The following is a 17,699-nucleotide window of genomic DNA, read 5'->3' on the forward strand; positions in this document are numbered from 1 at the left end:
GGAATTGGTGAACTGCGAGACAAGGCACCAAAGCATTTCACAGGAGGCAGTCTTAATATAGTTGTTGTTATTATTATTGTTATAGAATAAGGTTCAGTTAGATTGGTATCCAAAAAGACAGTCCCAAACAAAGAAGGGAATTTACTTACATATCGTTTTGGCTTCTTTGTCCCCCATATATGGTTGTACACATTTTTTATTGTTTGTCTTAATGCTACATATAGGCTATATGAACTGACTCAAAGCTATGCATGGATACATAGTTATTTTTTTTTAAATTTTATTTTAAATTCATTAATTACATTGCATGATGTGACACAGTTTCATAGATACTTGGATTCTCCCCACCCCTCCCCAAACCCTCCCACCATGGTGGATTCCTCCACCTTGTCGCATAACCACAGTTCAAGTTCAGTTGAGATTCCCCCATTGCAAGCATATACTAAACATAGAGTCCAGCATCTTATTGTCTAGTCAAGTTCAACGGCTTCTTAGGTATACCCTCTCTGGTCTGACGACAGAGCCAGCAGAGTATCATCCCGATCAATTGAAAGCTCCAACATACCATCAGCAAAAATTTACATCATCATGGAATTAATTGACATAGTAATGAGTAACCCTAACACATCCCATACTCCATGCACACACTTACTGAACTACTATGACTCCCTCTGTGCTGTTAGGCAAACGATGAAGCAGTTGCAAACAATGAGGAAAGATAATGACCATATATCATTCCTGGGTTAGGTCTTTTCTTTTTATTCTTTCCCTCCCTTCCCCTTCTCTCCTCTTCCCTTCTCTTCCTTTTGCTTTCTCTCTCTCTCCATCCCTCCATTCCTCCCTCTCCCCCTCCTACCTTTCCTAATTTCTTATTTTCTTTATTTCAGAGCGTTCACATCTACTGGTTAATTCCCCCAATACCTACAGTGATTGAGACTGAGTCACATCAAAGCCAGGAGTCAGGAACTCTATCCACGTCTTGCACATAGATGGCAGGGACCCAACTAATTGAGGCATCACCATTGCCTCGTTGGACGCACATCAGCAGGAGCGGAGCTGGGACACTGGCACTTGAACCCTTATACCTGAGTAGCTCTGACCACACTCAGGAGTATGTTAGAAATTGTCGGGACGGGAGCTGACAGTAAGCCTGGTAATTAAGACAACTACATCCCGAGTCAAAGTCCTTGACCTGTGTCTGGCTCCTGATCAAGCTTCCTGCCAGTGCAGGAAGGTATCAGTAATGGCTGAAATAATCGTGTTCCTGCTTCCCGTATGGCAGACCTGTGTAGGAGAGCTATATTGCATTCCTGGCTCCTGGCTTGGGCTTGGACTTGGACCAGGTCCAGCTCATTTTGCACACTTGGAGAATGAAACAGCAGATGAGAGTACACACACTCTCTGCCTCCCTTTCCCACAAGTGATAAATGAGTGTAAATAAGGAAGTGCTGCAATGGGGGAGCCAGGCCACCAGTCCCAGGGAAAGCTTCTTTCCCACAGTGTACATGGGCATGGGACATGAGCAGGAAGAGAAGCTTGGGTTCAAGCTGGGCACAGCCAAGAGGCTACCCTTTCCTTGGCCTTAAAACTCAGAGCTGGGGAAGAGCGTACAATGCTTGGGGCTCATTGGAAAAGCAGCTCATTTTGGATACAAAGGACTCTTAGCCTCCTGGGCATGGAGAGGGCATGTTAAGTCCATCTGCTTTGGAAGAACCATTGTACACTGAATCCCTATAGCTGAAAAGCAGGAGACAGACACTGACCCCTAAAATATCTTCCCCACCTCAGCCTGGCCCTGTGGCAGCCCAGGCTGCTCATTCTTTTTCAAAATATTTAAAAGAGTTGTTTAATTTTTTTTTGGAAAGTCAGATTTACAGAAAGAAGATGATATAGAGAAAAAGATCTTCCATCCACAGGTTCACTCCCCAAGTGGCTGCAATATCTGGAACTGAGCCGATCCAAAACCAGGAACCAGAGGCTTCCTCTGGATCTCCCATGTGGGTGCAGGGTCCCAAGACTTTGGGGCCATCCTCTACTGCTTTCCCAGGCCACAAGCAGGGAGCTGGAAGGGAAGTGGAGCAGCTGGGACATGAAATGGCAGCCACATGGAATCCTGGCACATACAAGGACTTTAGTCACTCGGCTACTGTGCCGGGCCCCAGGCTGCCCATTCTTACTGTGGCTGCTGGTCACCTTCTTAACAGAGCAGTCCCCAGGGCTGAAGCAAATGCTGGCCCGCCATGTCCCTCAATTGGCGGCCCCTGGGAACTCTGAACATTGTGACTTAGCCATGCAGCAAGGCCTGGGGTACACAGTGTAGACCATTAGCATCAGCTGCATGTTAAGTATTGCTCTTCTCATTCATCCATCTGGCCGCTCTCCTGAGACAGCTGAAGAAGAAGTATGTGGCTGAGAGCTACCCACTGGGGACATGTTCTTCTGATGTCCCGAGAGAGCCAAGGCCTCTGCCTAGTCTTTGGTGAATATAGCCCCAGAATTGGTGGCATTATTATTATCCAAATCTCCAAAGGTTTAATGCCAATCACCCACTCAACTGAGGCTCTTCCCAGCCAGAAGTGAGGCTCTTTCTAAAACCTAAAGGCTAACAAACATTGGTGTCCACGAAGGTACAGCAAGGGCAAGATTCTACATTTAAATGAATCAGAGAGCATCTGCCAGACATTTTGGGGTTTGGAATTCTGTGTCAGATTTTGTGGGGAGAGGAAAGAGAAGGGGGTGCAGAGGAGACCTCATACTGTCTTTCATAGAAGACCCCCTGTTGCTCATCTGGCCATTATGCCTCTGATTCTCCAAGTACATCTGGGGATACTCTGGGGACTGCTGCACAGCTCTTTGTGGCTAGCTGAGGTCCTGCACATCTGGGTTTGTCTTAACTCAGGGTAACATAACAAAATGGTATGCCCTGGGTGGCTTACACAGCAGTGATTAATTTCTTGCAATTCTGGAGGCTGGAAAGTTCAAGGTCATAGTGCCAATCGGCTGAGCTCCAAGTGGGATCTGACTTGCTGGCTTGCAGATGACCACTGGCTCACTGTGTCTTCCCGTGGTGGAGAGAGTGAGCTCTCTGCTGTCTTTTCTTATAAGGACACCAATCCTCTTATACCACAAGAGCCCTGCCCTTGCGACCTCGTTGAATTTTAGTTATCTCCTGAGGATACTTTTTCCAAGCCAAGTCACCTTGGGAGGCAGTGCTTCAGCCTAAGAGTTCTTGGGGAGGGGACCTGCAACCCCTAGAGCACATCTGGAATACATCCTTTGCAAAAGACAGTAAACAGAATTAACAGGCTTGGGACGAATCCTTTAATGTGTGTCGCCTGTTGTGGCCAAGGTGTAGCTGTGCCTTTTGTGTGCTGATGGGGCAGAGCCAAGTCTGATGTAATCCTGTGACACAAACAGCAGGATCCAACCATAGCTCAGCTTGCAGATTTACAGGGGACAGCCATTTTTCTAAGAGGTTGTTTTATCAATGTATTGTATTTTACTTGACTTGTTAAATAGTAGGTCTTAGGATGAAAAAGTTGGTAAAAAAAAAAAAAATGAAGAGTTCACATGGCCCAAAAGGAAGGATTGATGTCTCTCTCCAGTCTAAAAATCTCCCTGAGTGGGTGATCATTTAGCTTAGTGTTAAGATGCTGGTTAAGACACCTGTATGCCGTAAGAGTGCCTGGGCTTAGATCTCCGCTTTGACTGCTTCCTGGCTCTAGCTTCCTGCCAGTGAAAACCCAGGAAGGCAGGAGTAATGTTTTAAGTGACTGGATTCTTACCATCCAGGTGGGAGATGTGGGTTAAATTCCTGGCTTCTGGCTTTGGTCTGGTCCAATTTCAACCACTATAGGCATTTAAGGAGTAAGCCAGTAAACGGCAGATCTCTCAGACACAGAGATGTGTCTGTATCTCTCTCTTTGCATCTCAAATAAATAAATAAATATATATATATATATATATTTTAAAGATTTATTCATTTTATTACAGCCAGATATACACAGAGGAGGAGAGACAGAGAGGAAGATCTACCGTCCGATGATTCACTCCCCAAGTGAGTCGCAAGGGGCCGATGTGCGCCGATCCAAAGCCGGGAACCTGAAACCTCTTCCGGGTCTCCCACGTGGGTGCAGTGTCCCAATGCATTGGGCTGTCCTCCACTGCTTTCCCAGGCCACAAGCAGGGAGCTGGATGGGAAGTGGAGCTGCCAGGATTAGAACCGGCACCGATATGGGATCCCGGGGCTTTCAAGGGGAGGACTTTTAGCCACTAGGCCACGCCGCCAGGCCCAAAAAATATATATTTTTAAAAATAAAAAATAAGTGGCCTCTATTATGCATAATGGGTTAAACTAATACTTTGATGCCAGCATGCCACACTGTGGCATTGGTTCAAGAGTGACTGCTTCACTTTTGATCTAGCTCCCTGCCAGTGTGCCTGGGAAAGCAGCAGCAGATGATTGAATTGCTTAGGCCTCTGCTGCGCACAGTGGGAGACCTGGATTGAGATCTGGGCTGCTGGGTCTCTGGCTTTGTTCTGAGCCTAGGCCGTATATGGCTGTAGTAACCATTTGGGGAATAAGCATGTGGATGAAAGATCTCTCTTTTGTCTCTTTCTTTTCTGCCACTCTGCCTTTCAAATAAATAATCTGTCTTTTAAAAACAAGTACTTTATTGAAAGAATTTTTTTTTTAAAGTGAAAAGTTCCCTGGAGCTGGGGGTGAGTATGGGAGAGGGGTAGGAAAGAGGGAGGAGGCGGGGGATTACTTAGGATTCTCAGAGTCTGTGGTGCAGACTGTTATCTTTAATGTCTTGAAACTGATTTGCCTTGGTGAGATTTTTTTTTTAATAGTGGTCAAGGGCTCATGTGTCCCACTATTAAGTCCCTGGGAAGATGGGTTCTCATGCAGACCCTGGATAAGGGTACAAGGTCCAAACTCAGCCCAGTATGAGATCACCTCTGTCCTTTACCTCACACCAGTCCTAAGAGATGAGCAGGTCACTTCGTTCCTCTGATCTCCGTTTTCTTGTCTCTGTGTGACGATAAAACATCCATCCTACGGAGTTGCTGCAGAGATTCAGTGAATGAGTGTCCATTAAGCACTCATATTGCTATTGTCATTGGCTAAACATGCTGTGGAACCAGCGTCTCCTTGTTGTGGCTTGTGCTGGGTGACATTTTCTTTTCCCTTCCTCCTCTCTCCTCTGCTGCCCTCCTCTCCCCTCCCTTCCCTCTGCTTCCAGTCTCTTTCCCTCCCTCAACACACACACACACACACACACACACACACACACACACACGAGAAAGAGAGAGAGAGAGAAACTTCCATCTGCTGGTTTCTTCAGTTAGTGTCCCCCAACTGCTGGGATTGGAAGCTCAATCTAGATGTGCGTTATCAGTGCAGTGTAATCAAGAGTGGAGCTGGGATGTAAATTCAGACATAACTGATACACCCTCAGCACCTTAAATGCTAGGCCAAACACTTCCTCCGCTATGTTACTTTTAATAATGGTGTATTTCTCCCATATCAGATCTTACGAGGAGTTCCTGTAGTCTAAACTGATGGATAGGGAGTTGTGCTGGTTCCAGTAGCATGGGAGCTAGACGGACTTCCCTCCACTTTCCTTCCATAAAGCCAGGGGACTTACCAGAGACCCCCATTTAGGAGTCACTCATCACTTAATATGTAATCCCAGAGATGCTGGTGCTCTGATATCTGCTCTCTGAGTAGCCTTCTCATTCTGGTCCTGTTTCCTTGAGATGACTTTGGTGAGGGGTTTAGTGTTCCCAGACTCTGCAGGCACACCTATAGTGTCCTTTGGCCACTGTTGCAGGTGTTTCATCATCTCAGTTGTGCACGGACTTTGCTGTGAGTTCACGTTATCATCTGTGACCTGGGATGCTGTTGGGTTGACCATACATGGCCAACCTGAGAATGAAATGTAATGTGTGTTTACTGCCCAATGAGATCATGATCATAAGCAAATCCCCACAACACCAGATGCTGTGTAGTATTATGTCATGGTTTCTGGTTTGTGAGATGGTACTAGTGAGCATCATTATCTGCATGAAACACAGATCTTTCTGACCATCCCAGCCAGAGAGAATGAAGGGCCTGTGTTGGTGAACTCTCTTTGGCTCAGTTCCCTGTGTTGTCATCAGCATCTAAAAGATAAGCTTCATATTTTTTTCCTATAATGGCTTTATTGAGATATAATGTACCTATCACATAATTCACTTACACAAAGTATATAATTCAGTGGTTTTAGTAAATTCTCAGGGTTGTCATTCATCACCATAATCAATTTGAGAACATTTTCACCCTCTCCCAAAGGAAGTGCTGTATGCATTAGCAGACACTCCTCATTTCTACCGAGCTTCCCTCTGCCAGTCAGACATAACTGCTAATCTGCTTTCCATCTCTATGGTGTTACCTGGTCTGGACAGTTTGAAGAAATGGCATCATCCAACATGTGATCTTTTGTGTCTGGCTTCTTTCCCTCAGTGTCTTTTCAGGGTTCATCCATGCATCAGTCCTTTATTCCTGTTTGTGGTTGAATTAGATTACTTTGTAATTTATCCATCAGTCAATGGGCATGTAGGTGGTTGCCATGTTCTGACAGTTACAAATAACACTACTGTGAATGTTTGGGTGCAAGTGTTTGGATGGAGATTTTCATTATTGTAACTTTTACTATCAGGAAAATTGAGGTTGTCAGTACTAGATGGATTGAGTGCCCACTGTGTACAAGACATTGGGCTGAGTACGGATGACCTCATGGAGGCCTCAACAAATGCCCAGGAGGGGGCTTTCTCCATTCCTTACAAATGGGGAAACTGAGGTCCCAAAGTGACAGAGGTAGAGCTGGTTTGAAGCCAGGGTTCTGTGATGCCATAATTCTTACTCTGAGGGTGTTATTCCACCGTGGCCATCCATATTGATTAAGTCATGCTGATGTGTGATGGGTCATTTGCTTATATTATCTTCTTGATCCTCATTGAACATTACTGTTGCTGCTGTTGAGTGAGAAAGCTCTGTGGCTGCCCTGGTGGCATGGCCTGTTGGTGTCAGGGCCTGGAGAACCAGCACTCAGCATTTCTGAAGCTGCTCCTTGATGCCGTACTCAGCTTCACAAATCCAGCCTTCTTTAACACCCTCATCTTGGAGAGAGTTCTTCACGTGATTCAAAACTCCAGTTCCAAAGGACAGTCAGTCTCCTCTCTGTCTGGGTGTATCCAAGGGTATCACCATACATGGGCTGAGGGACCTCACAGAGACACGACCCCTGGTGGCCTGCCAGGACACTCACAGGGCTCCTAATGTATATATCCACACCAAAATCCCCTGTCCTGGCTACACCAAGACACTAGAGTGTGCAGAGAACCTGCTTCAAAGGCTCATTCTGAGGATGAGGGGTGGAGAGGGACTGGGAGAGCTACCTGGAAAAGGAAGGTGGCATTGGGGGAGGCTGGAGAAGAAGGAGGGCTGGCAGTGGCAGGTGGGTACCAACTATCTCCATGTGGTTGCCTGCCCACAGCTGCTATCTTGGACGACCCCATGGAGTGCAGCCGAGGGGAGCGGCTGTCCATCACTCTGGCCAAGAACCGCATCAACCGCGCTCCTGAGAGACTGGGCAAGGCCAAGGTCGAAGTGGACATCTTTGAGCTGCTCAGAGACAGCGAGTACGAGACTGCAGAAACCAGTACGTAGAACGGGTGGTGCCATCCCCTGCTTTCCTGGCTGGTAGTGGGCAACCTGGTGATATAAGCTGTATCCGTTGTCAGGCCTGAGAGAGATACTCCCAGGAGTAGGAGAGAAGGTAGAGAAAGAGACCCTGAGAAGCTGTGTGCCTGGATGAAACTCTGATTTTGTTGTTGAATCACAGATGGAGAAGAAGAAAGGAAATGTGTTCATTGATTCATTGATCCACTCATTGGCTCCTTCCTTCCTGTATTGATCCATTCATCTCCTGGACATTTCTGTGCACAAATCCCTGAATGAAATCTTGTGCAAGGTGAAGGAAAAAGGGAGAGCTAGCCCAGGCTGACTTAGCTATCTTATAGCTGACTGATTGTCTTGCTTTCTCGTGCTGAGGTTGGGTTGTGGGAATGACCCGGAGCTTCGGATGGAGTTTGACCAATCACTGCAGCAACCTTGGACAAGTCATTTATCCCATCAGACCCTCAGTTTTTTCAGTTGCAGAATGGTAGTGCTAGGCTCTGCTTGGCAAAGCTCGCCAGTAGTTGATATGTGAATAACTGGAAATATGGGACAATCCTCCAGGAGTAGTAGTATCCTACAGAAACATCTGTGAGGAGTCTTCAAAAAGAACATGCAAAACCATGTCATGAAAAAAAACTCTATGGATTTCAAAAATGTTTGTACCAAAATAAACCGATCTTCTTCTGTATGGTAGGCATATGAAGTCACTTGTATGGAGTCCCTGCTGTGTGATATTCATTGCCTTTCATTCTCACAGTAGCTTGAGAGTTAAGTGTTACTAGCTCCACTTTGGGAAGGAAGAACTGAGACTCGAAGACTGAATACTTGGCCTGCTCACTTAGCCAAGCAATGGCTGAAAGTTTCATACAATCCCAGAGACCATCAGCTACCATTCCCCTGCCTTCTCCTGGATTGCTGGCATTGCCTTGGCAACTTCAGTGGATTAGGCTCAGGTTAATGGGCTGGCAACTTCCCTGGGGGAGGGTCTCTTAGTGAAGGTAGTGAGCGATAGTATCTATGCCCTGAGACTTTGACCAGTGCCCCTCTGCTCTTGCTCTAACGCATTTAGACCTTGAACACTACTCAGTGGCAAAAACAGAAGAATAGTTTGCTTGAGTGTTTATACCAGGCAGCTGGTGTTCCATTTGAGCATCCAGAAATGTTAGAGATGTGAGAAAAGAAGCACTTTCACCCTGGCCCCGGCACTGGAGGTGGGATGTGGTAGGGAGGCAGCAGAATAAGAAGAGAGAAAAGCTTGTGGCTCCAGGGACACACCTGAATCCCTCTGTGTTTCTGATTCTTTTCTTAAAAATTTATTCATTATTTATTTGAAAAGCTGAGTTAGAAGAAGGAAAGAGATAAACAGAGAGAGAGTATTCACTGGTTCACACACCAGATGCCTGCAACAGCCAAAAGTGGACCAGACCAGACCAGACCAGAGCCAGGAGCTTCATTCAGGTCTTCCACATGGGTGCAGGAGCCCAAGCACTTGGGTCATCTTCTCTGGATCAAAATGAAGCAGCTGGGTTATAAATTGGCTCCCATAGGAGATATCGGCACTGCAGCTGGCAGCTTTATTGACTGTGCCATAATGCTGGTCCTTCTGTCTGATATTTAATGCCTGTAGAGTATTGGATTCAGGCTCTCTGCTCTGTACTGGTTTGGTTTCCCAGTCCTATTCAGCATGCACCTGTCGTGTAATAGCTACCCATGCCCAATTTACTCTATTTATCTAGGAACCTGTAGGGAGATTTCTTCTGTGTCCGACATGGCTTAGAATCCTGTGAGTTGGTTGATAAAACAGGACAGACCCAATTCCTGTCCTAACACAGCTTAAAGTCTCTTCAGAGTGCGTGCCAGCAGCAGTACCTTCCTTTGCCGCTTAGTCTTCATGCCCAGGTAGCAGGATCCAATTGATTCAGCTGGTCTTGCTGTGTGGCCAATCTTATAGGTTGTAGGTGTTGGCCAGATTGCTTAGTAACTACCTTGGGCAGGGTGTCTGCTCCTGGCCCAATAGCTGTGATCAGGGGTGGTTCATACTATGCAAAACGTGGTGGTTGAGACCAGCAGGATCTCTTGGCGCAGAGCCTTCTGGCGGGGAGTTGGGCTTGGGGAACAAGGACCCACCTAGTCATTCATTTAGCATCTAGTCGGTACGTATCTGATGAGTGCCTATTATGCTTTATTTTGGGCAGGGAGTACTTGGCACAAACAGATGAAAATCCAAGTTGTTATAGAGATCAGTGTCTGATGCAACGAAAGGACAATTCAAGTCTTCCTGAACAAACTGGAAACAGCAAGAGTCATTGTGAACTTCCTAACCCTGCCTGGAGGTAGAGCTTCTTGGCCCACAGGGAGGAGGCTCAGACAAAGGTTCAGGTTGCTAAGTGCCTCTGTCGTGTGTGCTTTGAGGAGCCAGCTCCTCTTTCCTATTTTAGGTGTTTGGGGCTGCCCTGGTAGAACCCAGAACACAGATCTGCCCGCCATACATGGCACCATTAGTGGATGCAAATTTCCTTTCCCAGTGACCCCTCTGCCTGGCTTAGTCAGTCCTGCACATCTGGCTTACATCTGGAATATTAAGCTTGATGAATTAGGGGGATGGAGGAAATTGCTGTCTTTATTCCATGTTACAGACTTTGTGGCATCTTTTCATGCCTTTCTTCTAGGCACCAAGTATTTTATTACTGAATGGCCCTCAGTTCACCTTTATATCTTAGTATTGGAGACATGATTCACATTTGTTAGAAAAGAGGATCTTTGGATATTCCTATCCCAAGGCCTTTCATGTGAAGTCAGAGTGCTCCCCCAACAGAAACAGCTTTTAAACACCATCCCAGGCCCAGTGGCTAAAGTCCTCACCTTGAATGTGCCATGATGGGCATCACTGCCGGTTCTAATCCCGGCAACCCTGCTTCCCATCCAGCTCCCTGCTTGTGGCCTGAGAAAGCAGGTGAAGACGACCCAAAGCTTTGGGATCCTGCACCCATGTGGGAGACCCGGAGGAGGCTCTGGGCTCCTGGCTTCGAATCAGCACAGCTCTGGCTGTTGTGGCCACTTGGGGAATGAATCAGTGAACAGTAGATATTCCTCTCTTTCTTCCTCTGTATATCTGACTTTCCAACTATATATAAACTCCAGTACTCTTAGAAAGATTCCAGCCCATTCTCTCCCTCTCTAAGTGAGGGGTTGGTGGGTGGTGGGTTGCTGCTATTGGCTGAAGCAGGACCAGATGGCAGGATGGGCTCCAGGAAATGGAACTGGGAATAAGATAGGGTCCCTGTGTGGAGTAGGGACAACAGCTCTGTGATCTCCACTTTGAGGACACTGTAGTATAAGGGAACTTTAAAAAAATTAATGAAAAGTGAAATAAAAGATAAATTTATTATGGTATAAAAATGTGGATTCTTTTGTTTTGTCTTAGATCTATTTATTTATTTGGAAATCAGAGTTAGAGAACGTTCTAGCTACTGGTTTGTTCCCCAGATGTCTCAACAGCCCAGGCTGGGCCAGGCTGAAGCCAGGAGCGAGGAGCTTTGTCTGTCTCCCAAGTGAGTGCAGGTGTCCAACCATTTGGGTCATCTTCTACTACTTTCTCTAGGCCATGATCAGGGAGCTGGGTCAGAAAAAGAGCAACCAGGACACCAACCAACATCCATATGGGATGTTGGCATTGAAGATGGTGGCTTGACCCACCGTACCACAATGCCAGTGCCTCAAGAAAGTTTTAAAATTAATGCATATGGGGGATCTTTAGAAAGTTCCAGACCTCTAGTGTGGGTGACAGGAACCCAGTGACTTTAGATATCTCCACTGCCTCTCAGGGTCTTCATTTGCAGGAGGGAAGCTGAAATCAAGAGGCAGAGCTGGGAATCAAACCAGGTCTCCTTGTAAAGCATGAGCATCTTAACACTAGGCTAAATACCTACTCTCAATTGGTATTTATTTATTGTAGAGAGGGGGAGTGCCTGTCTGCTCTATGTAGTCCCCAGGTGCTGGCAATGGCTGAGGTTAAGTCAGGTGGAAGCCAGGAGCCAGGAACCCAATCCTGATGTCCCACGTGAGTGTCAGGAAATGACCTTCCTGAGCCATCACCTGTTGTCTCCCAGAGTTGACTGCAGCTGGAGGCTAGAGTCGGAACTGGAGCTGGAATCAAATGCAGACCCTCCTTTGTGGGATACAGGCATCTTAGTTCTTTGGTTAACTATCTGCTCCTCATCTCTAGGTAACCTATAATAGTGGAGCCAATGCAAATGCTATATAATACTTAGTTATACTTTATTGTATAAGGAATAAGAAGAAAAAAAGGCTGTGCATGTGTAGGACAGATATGATTTTAAAGAAGATTTCTGATCTGCAGTTTGTATAATCTATGGAACCCATGGATATGGAGCGCCAGCTGTATTCAGCAGACAGCAGCCCTGGCTTTGTTGTTGGATTTCTCCTCTCACCCTCACGTTATAGGCAGGCAGCCTTCTTGCTCCCAACCTCTCACATCATCTCCCTGTCTCCTGTGTTTTAAAGTTCAACCATCCCTACACTGGCAGCACCATCTCCCAGGATCCACTCAAATGACCTGTTTGCTGTCAACTGCCCTCCTAATTGGCTATCCCCCTTCCCTTCCCAGTTTTCTGGGCCTGATGCATCTGACAGCTTTGTGCTTTGGATTCTGTGGTGCTCTGCCTCGTGCCAGCTACTGTTCAGTGTCAAAGGCAGTGCCTGGGCTAGTCCCTGGTCTAGTGAACCAGGACTCACTTCCATCATTAATTAATAAATATGCAAGTGGCTCTGGGACCCTAGGAAACTCCCCCAAGCCGTGATCCACTCAAGGTTGATGGAGGACTCCCAGTTGATGATGTTCTTGGTTGCTAAGTGTCGAAGCTTCATTGAGATGGGGCTGATTATGGTCAACCAGGGTCTGGTTGTGTCTCATTTTCAGCAGTAGGTGGTTTTCAAATTGTTCTGTACACATCACACTTAATGAGTCCGGCTCGGGCCAGGAGAGCCTGTCTCTATAGGCAGTGGTTATTTCAAGACAGAAGGAAGAGCGAAGGAGTTGGAGTCTAGGAGGTCAGCCGATCGTCTGATGGTTGAGGGGGATGCTTGCAGGTGGAAAATATCACACAGAGCATTAATTAGCAACCAACCTGGGCACTGGAAAGCTACAAGGTAAAAATTAGCCTCTGTTCTAGGTGGTTCCAAAAGCCAGACTTTCATACAGGGATGAATTCAAAGTGAAGGTCACTGGTGAAGCATCCCGAGGCCTGTAGCTGACTTTTCCTCCTCCTGCCCTTTCACCATTTTGCCTCAGGCTTCTTGATGTCTGACTTTCCCACTCCCTCTGAAATAAAAGGGAAGGATAAGCCCTGTTGGGTCACTTTCCTTCAGCCCAGCCCCTCCTTCTCTCCCTTTATCTTATCTTATCTCCATTTCAGCCTTTCTTTTGCAGGGAGCTCCTACTTTCCCATAGATCAGTGTGTGTCCCCTGTGGCTAATGTATTAGAGCTTAACTAAGTTCCTACTTCTTTGCCACTCAAACAACCCCAAGGCACTGGCCCTGCTGCTGTGGAGCCAGTTGGAGGTTCCATTTCCTGCAGAGCTGGAAGGCAGGGCCTCAGCTGTGCCTCCCTTCTCTTTGCAAAGCCAAGCCTGTAGTCATCTGCCCACACTTATTTCCCTTTGAAGCCCATGTGTACACTGGTTATCCCAGATTCGTGCAACTCCAGTGCACCTGCTGTGGAACGCAGTGCACCATGTTCCACCTCTACGGGGCTCTGCTCCTGCTGCACATGCCTCTGAACTTCTTGCAGATTCTACAAGCAAGACCTTGGCAATTTGGAGCTGCTTCTAATAAGTGAGGGTTGGCATCCCTGCATCAGTTCGATAGAATGAGTAGAAGTCAGTGTAAGGAAGAAAAAAGAGAAAGAAAAAAAAGGAAAGTACCAGAAGAGAAGGGCACACAAATTGTGATGAGTCATCCAGCAAGCATTCCTTGCTGTCATTCTCTGAGTTTCCACATCACAGATACACACTGTAGACTTGGAGATGCATCAAATTTCAGTGCGTACAAATCACCGAATCCTTCACTCTATAGATGGGGGCACTGGGCCACTTGTTCTATTCCAGGAAGAAGATCTACATACCTGCAAAGTGACATGCATCATAGGTGACTGTGCTGAGGGTGTGTCAGGAAGTGGCTCAGAAGGGGCAGCCAGAGGGCAGAACTAAAATAGACACCAGGGGCATTTGGCCTAGTGCTGGAGACACCTGCATTTCATGTTGGAATATCTGGGTTTGAGCCCCTGGTCTACTTCCAATTCCAGTTTCCCAAAATTGCAGACCCTTGGAAGTAGCTCAAGCCCTTAGGTCCTTGTGGGAGACCTAGATTGAATCCCTGCTTCACCTTAGCCTAGCCCTGGCCTTTGGGATCCTTTAGAGAGGGAACCAGTAGATGAAAGATTGATCTATTTCTCTCTCTCTCTTTCTCTCTCTCTTCCTTCCTTCTTCTCCCTCCTTCTCTGTCTCCCTGCTGAGTCTCTTTCTCATCTTTCTGCACTCTGCCTTCAATCAACAGATTAATACATTAGACTTTTCCACACTAAAATGAAAGTGAGAAATCCTATGGGGCAGGGCACGGGACCAGATTGGAGAGCCATGTCGACTGGTGCTTGGAACTCAGGTTCTACTGCTGAGTGCACTAGGATTTTAATCCCGGCTCTAGCAGCACCTTGGTTTAATTTCCCATGCATCTATAAAATGGGAATAGCATGAGGTTTCTGTAAGGATGATGCGAGATGTTTCAGATTGGACTCAGAGCAGTGCCTGGGCTGGTGAGAACAGAGCATGGTTTACCTGGAATATTAGTTGTACAGTTACATTGTGACTTCTCCCTCTAAGGATTGCTGTAAGGAAGCAGGTGGTACTATGGTTGCCAGCAACCCTGGTATGTGGTGTTACTAGTTGCACAGTAGTTTGGGAAGGCTGAGGGCTGTGCCCTGTGGGTGCTTGATGTTCTCCAATACCCTAGGGAACTCCCACAGGCAGACCCCAGCAGTCAGAGGGTGTGAGGGTACAGAAACCTGGCACTGTGGTCCATGAATACTCTGTCTCCCCTCTCCCTGCCATTGGCTCTAGGGCCAGCAAGGGGAACCACTGTGCATGCATAGAGAGTTCAGAAAGGAACATGTTCCAGAAAGCTTTGGCCAGGGAGAGGCAAGGCGCCTTCAAAATGGGTGGAGGCAGTTGCTTACCTCATCTCTGGAAGGCCAGGACTTTGCACTGTGGATAGTGTGAGGCGTAAATAGGCCTATGGGGAGACCCTGCCCTCTAACCCCACTCGGCCATCTGCACCTTGCGATCTTCTTGAGAAGGACTCTGAGTTCCCCTGCTCTCTGCTCCACATCTCTATCTGTCCTGGAAGGCTGAGATTGTTTACAGCCCAGCTCAGCCTTGCCAGTGAGGAGGACCTGGGAGATAGCCCCTACCCTAGGGTGTGGTCCCTTTGGTAGTACCTAAAATGAACTCTGTTGGGCCAGCTGCATCCCAGCCAGACCCTTGACACTCTTCACTGTGTGGCATATGGCAAGATCTTGGGTACTCTTTAAGAAAGGAATGAGTTCCCATGAGCTTTTCTGTCCAACCCAGGTTTCCAAGTGGACTCCAAATTCAGGCCAGAACTGGCATTTTTGGGGAAGGAGTCCCTTTGTGGATTTACAACACCCCATCGTGTCTTTTATGCCAGCAGCTGCTCTGCTGGTTTGAAAACTTAGTTGCCATGGTGATGTCACTTTTGTCTCCGCTCTTCCTCTTTTCCCTGCTCCCTGGGAGGCAGAGGTCACGCAGATCTCCTTCCGCTCTGGGCCTTCCATGAATTTCTCAGGGTCCTCATGTGGACAGCCTTGGCCTGCAGAAATCAGGATCCCAGAGTTCCAGAGTTGAGGCCCTTTGTTTATGATCCCTAATTCTACTGAGCAGAGCATCCCTCATGGAGAACAGAAGACCAGCTCCTAGGTCCAGCAGCTGTAGCTGCTGGTGAGATAGTTATCCACGTTCATTGGACTCACTTGCGTCATTTCCATTCAGTTGAATAAACACCTTCTGAGAAACTCCTTTTGCCAGGACTCAAGGTATTGATCCATGAGGTCCACCCAATCCTTGAGTCCAGATGTGTTTAGAGTGGAGAAATTTTGAGACCTGAAAAAATCCTGTGGTGCATATACCGTGTGTGAAGTAACATGTCCGGCCTCATCTCGCACTCAAACACATGCACATTTTACATGTGAATTCACATGTCATGTTCAATAGCTTCCTGTTCATCCATTTAGATTTGACATCAAATCAGTCTGGTGAAAAACATTCAGTTTCAGAGATTCTTGGGTTTTCAAATGGAATAAAGGATTATGGCCTCAGGATTTATTTTCAGGAGAAATTTTTATTTGTTGAGGCCCAGAATCGTGAGCCTGGCTGGGCCAGAAGCTGGAGGGAACTGCAGAGACTGGGGAAGCTACACAGGCAGCTGATTGAGCACCTCAGGGTGATATAGTGATAGGGCGAGAGTTGCGTTCGTGCCTGGGGGCAAGCTTGGAGCTGGGCACTTCAGGGTCCATGGGAGTTTGCCAGGCAGAAGAGTTGGAAAAGACCTTGACCATGATACACTGAAGGACACAGAGGGACCCTTCTTGGAAAAATGTCCTTCCGTGGAAAAGAGCAAGCATTGATAGATAGCCAAGGAAACCAATTATATGGAATGCAGTTAAAACATTTTAATAGTGATAACAGTAGTATGTGTACGTCTTTCTCAATTTGTTAAATGGCTGAGTTCAGCATCAGCTGTAACTATAATAATCTTGAAGTGGTGCTGAAGAGCAATGGTATTTCCAGATATCCAGAATACTGTAAAGTGGTATGAAATATGGGTGATTTTTTTCTGTTGGTGACGTAGTCGCAGAAAATGTTAATATGCTATGATTTGTTGTCTGCAGTAGAAATGGAAGGAGAAGCTGCATTTCTGTAAGGAGTTAGAGAAAAAAATTGATGGAATTTTCCCCCAAAATATATTCACAGACCTCTGACTTCTACCCATGCATCCCAGGCAGCAGGTTAAGTATCTAGTCTGAGAGAACCACTAGGGAACAGGCACAGGTGGAGAAACACAAACTGCGCTCAGTGAGCCAGCATCACGCAGGCGGGGGTGGAAGGTGGGATAGGGAAAGGAGGGCCTGGTGGAGATTCAATGCATTCGGCTTTCCCTGGCCCATCAGAAGACGTTTTTCTATTATGGTGTTGTACTTTTTAATAATACTTTGTAAAAGGGAGATGTACTCCTTATGGAAATAGAGAAATGAAGAAAGGAAAGAGAATCACTCAGTGCTTGATGGCCGAGGCCATCTCGCTAAACACTCCAGCTAATTGCCATCCTTGTGGTTAGGAGTGGGTCCCCGGAGTCAGGGGTTGATCAGCTGAATCCTCACTGTGCTCTTCTATTTCCTGTCTTGTTTTTGTATCAGTAAAATGAGAATGACAGTAATACTACCTAGTTCGTCAGGTGGATTTTAGAATTAAATAAGTCAGTTCCTGTAAAATGCTTCCAGTGGGCCCTAATTAGCACTCAATAAATGTTGGCTTTAATAACATCTCCTCGCTGCCATCCTTCAAATATAACTAGTCCTTGTATTGGCTTAGTTGTAGTCTTCATATACATATACTTTTATATCCTACTTCTTTTTCTTAATATTGTTACATAAATATCTCTAGTGTTATTATAAACTGTTCCCAAGCATTTTGAATGCCTAAATAATATTCTGTCTGGGCATATGACCCACACTTTATGGAACCATCCTCTTATGATTAGACATTCCATTTATTTCCAGTTTTCCAGGGAAGATACTGAGCAGGCTTCAGTGTGGTTCAATGACTATTGGCTGCATGCTGGGTACTGGCAATGCATCAGAACAACAAGCTCTCTGCCTTAGAG

At 46.6% G+C, this 17,699-nt stretch overlaps 1 protein-coding gene across 2 annotated transcripts in view; it reads left to right on the forward strand.

The window, feature by feature from the left end:
• The window catches only part of GRIK4 (glutamate ionotropic receptor kainate type subunit 4), a 427,812-nt gene that overhangs the window by 252,548 nt on the left and 157,565 nt on the right, over positions 1–17,699 (forward strand). For both annotated transcript variants that reach the window (XM_058662539.1, XM_058662540.1), the window contains exon 4: positions 7,542–7,706. In XM_058662539.1, the coding sequence (XP_058518522.1) occupies positions 7,542–7,706 (165 nt within the window). The remainder of the gene's footprint in view (positions 1–7,541; positions 7,707–17,699) is intronic.

The sequence above is a fragment of the Ochotona princeps genome, chromosome 4 (genome assembly GCF_030435755.1).
Source record: "Ochotona princeps isolate mOchPri1 chromosome 4, mOchPri1.hap1, whole genome shotgun sequence".
NCBI classification, from domain to species: Eukaryota; Metazoa; Chordata; class Mammalia; order Lagomorpha; family Ochotonidae; genus Ochotona; species Ochotona princeps.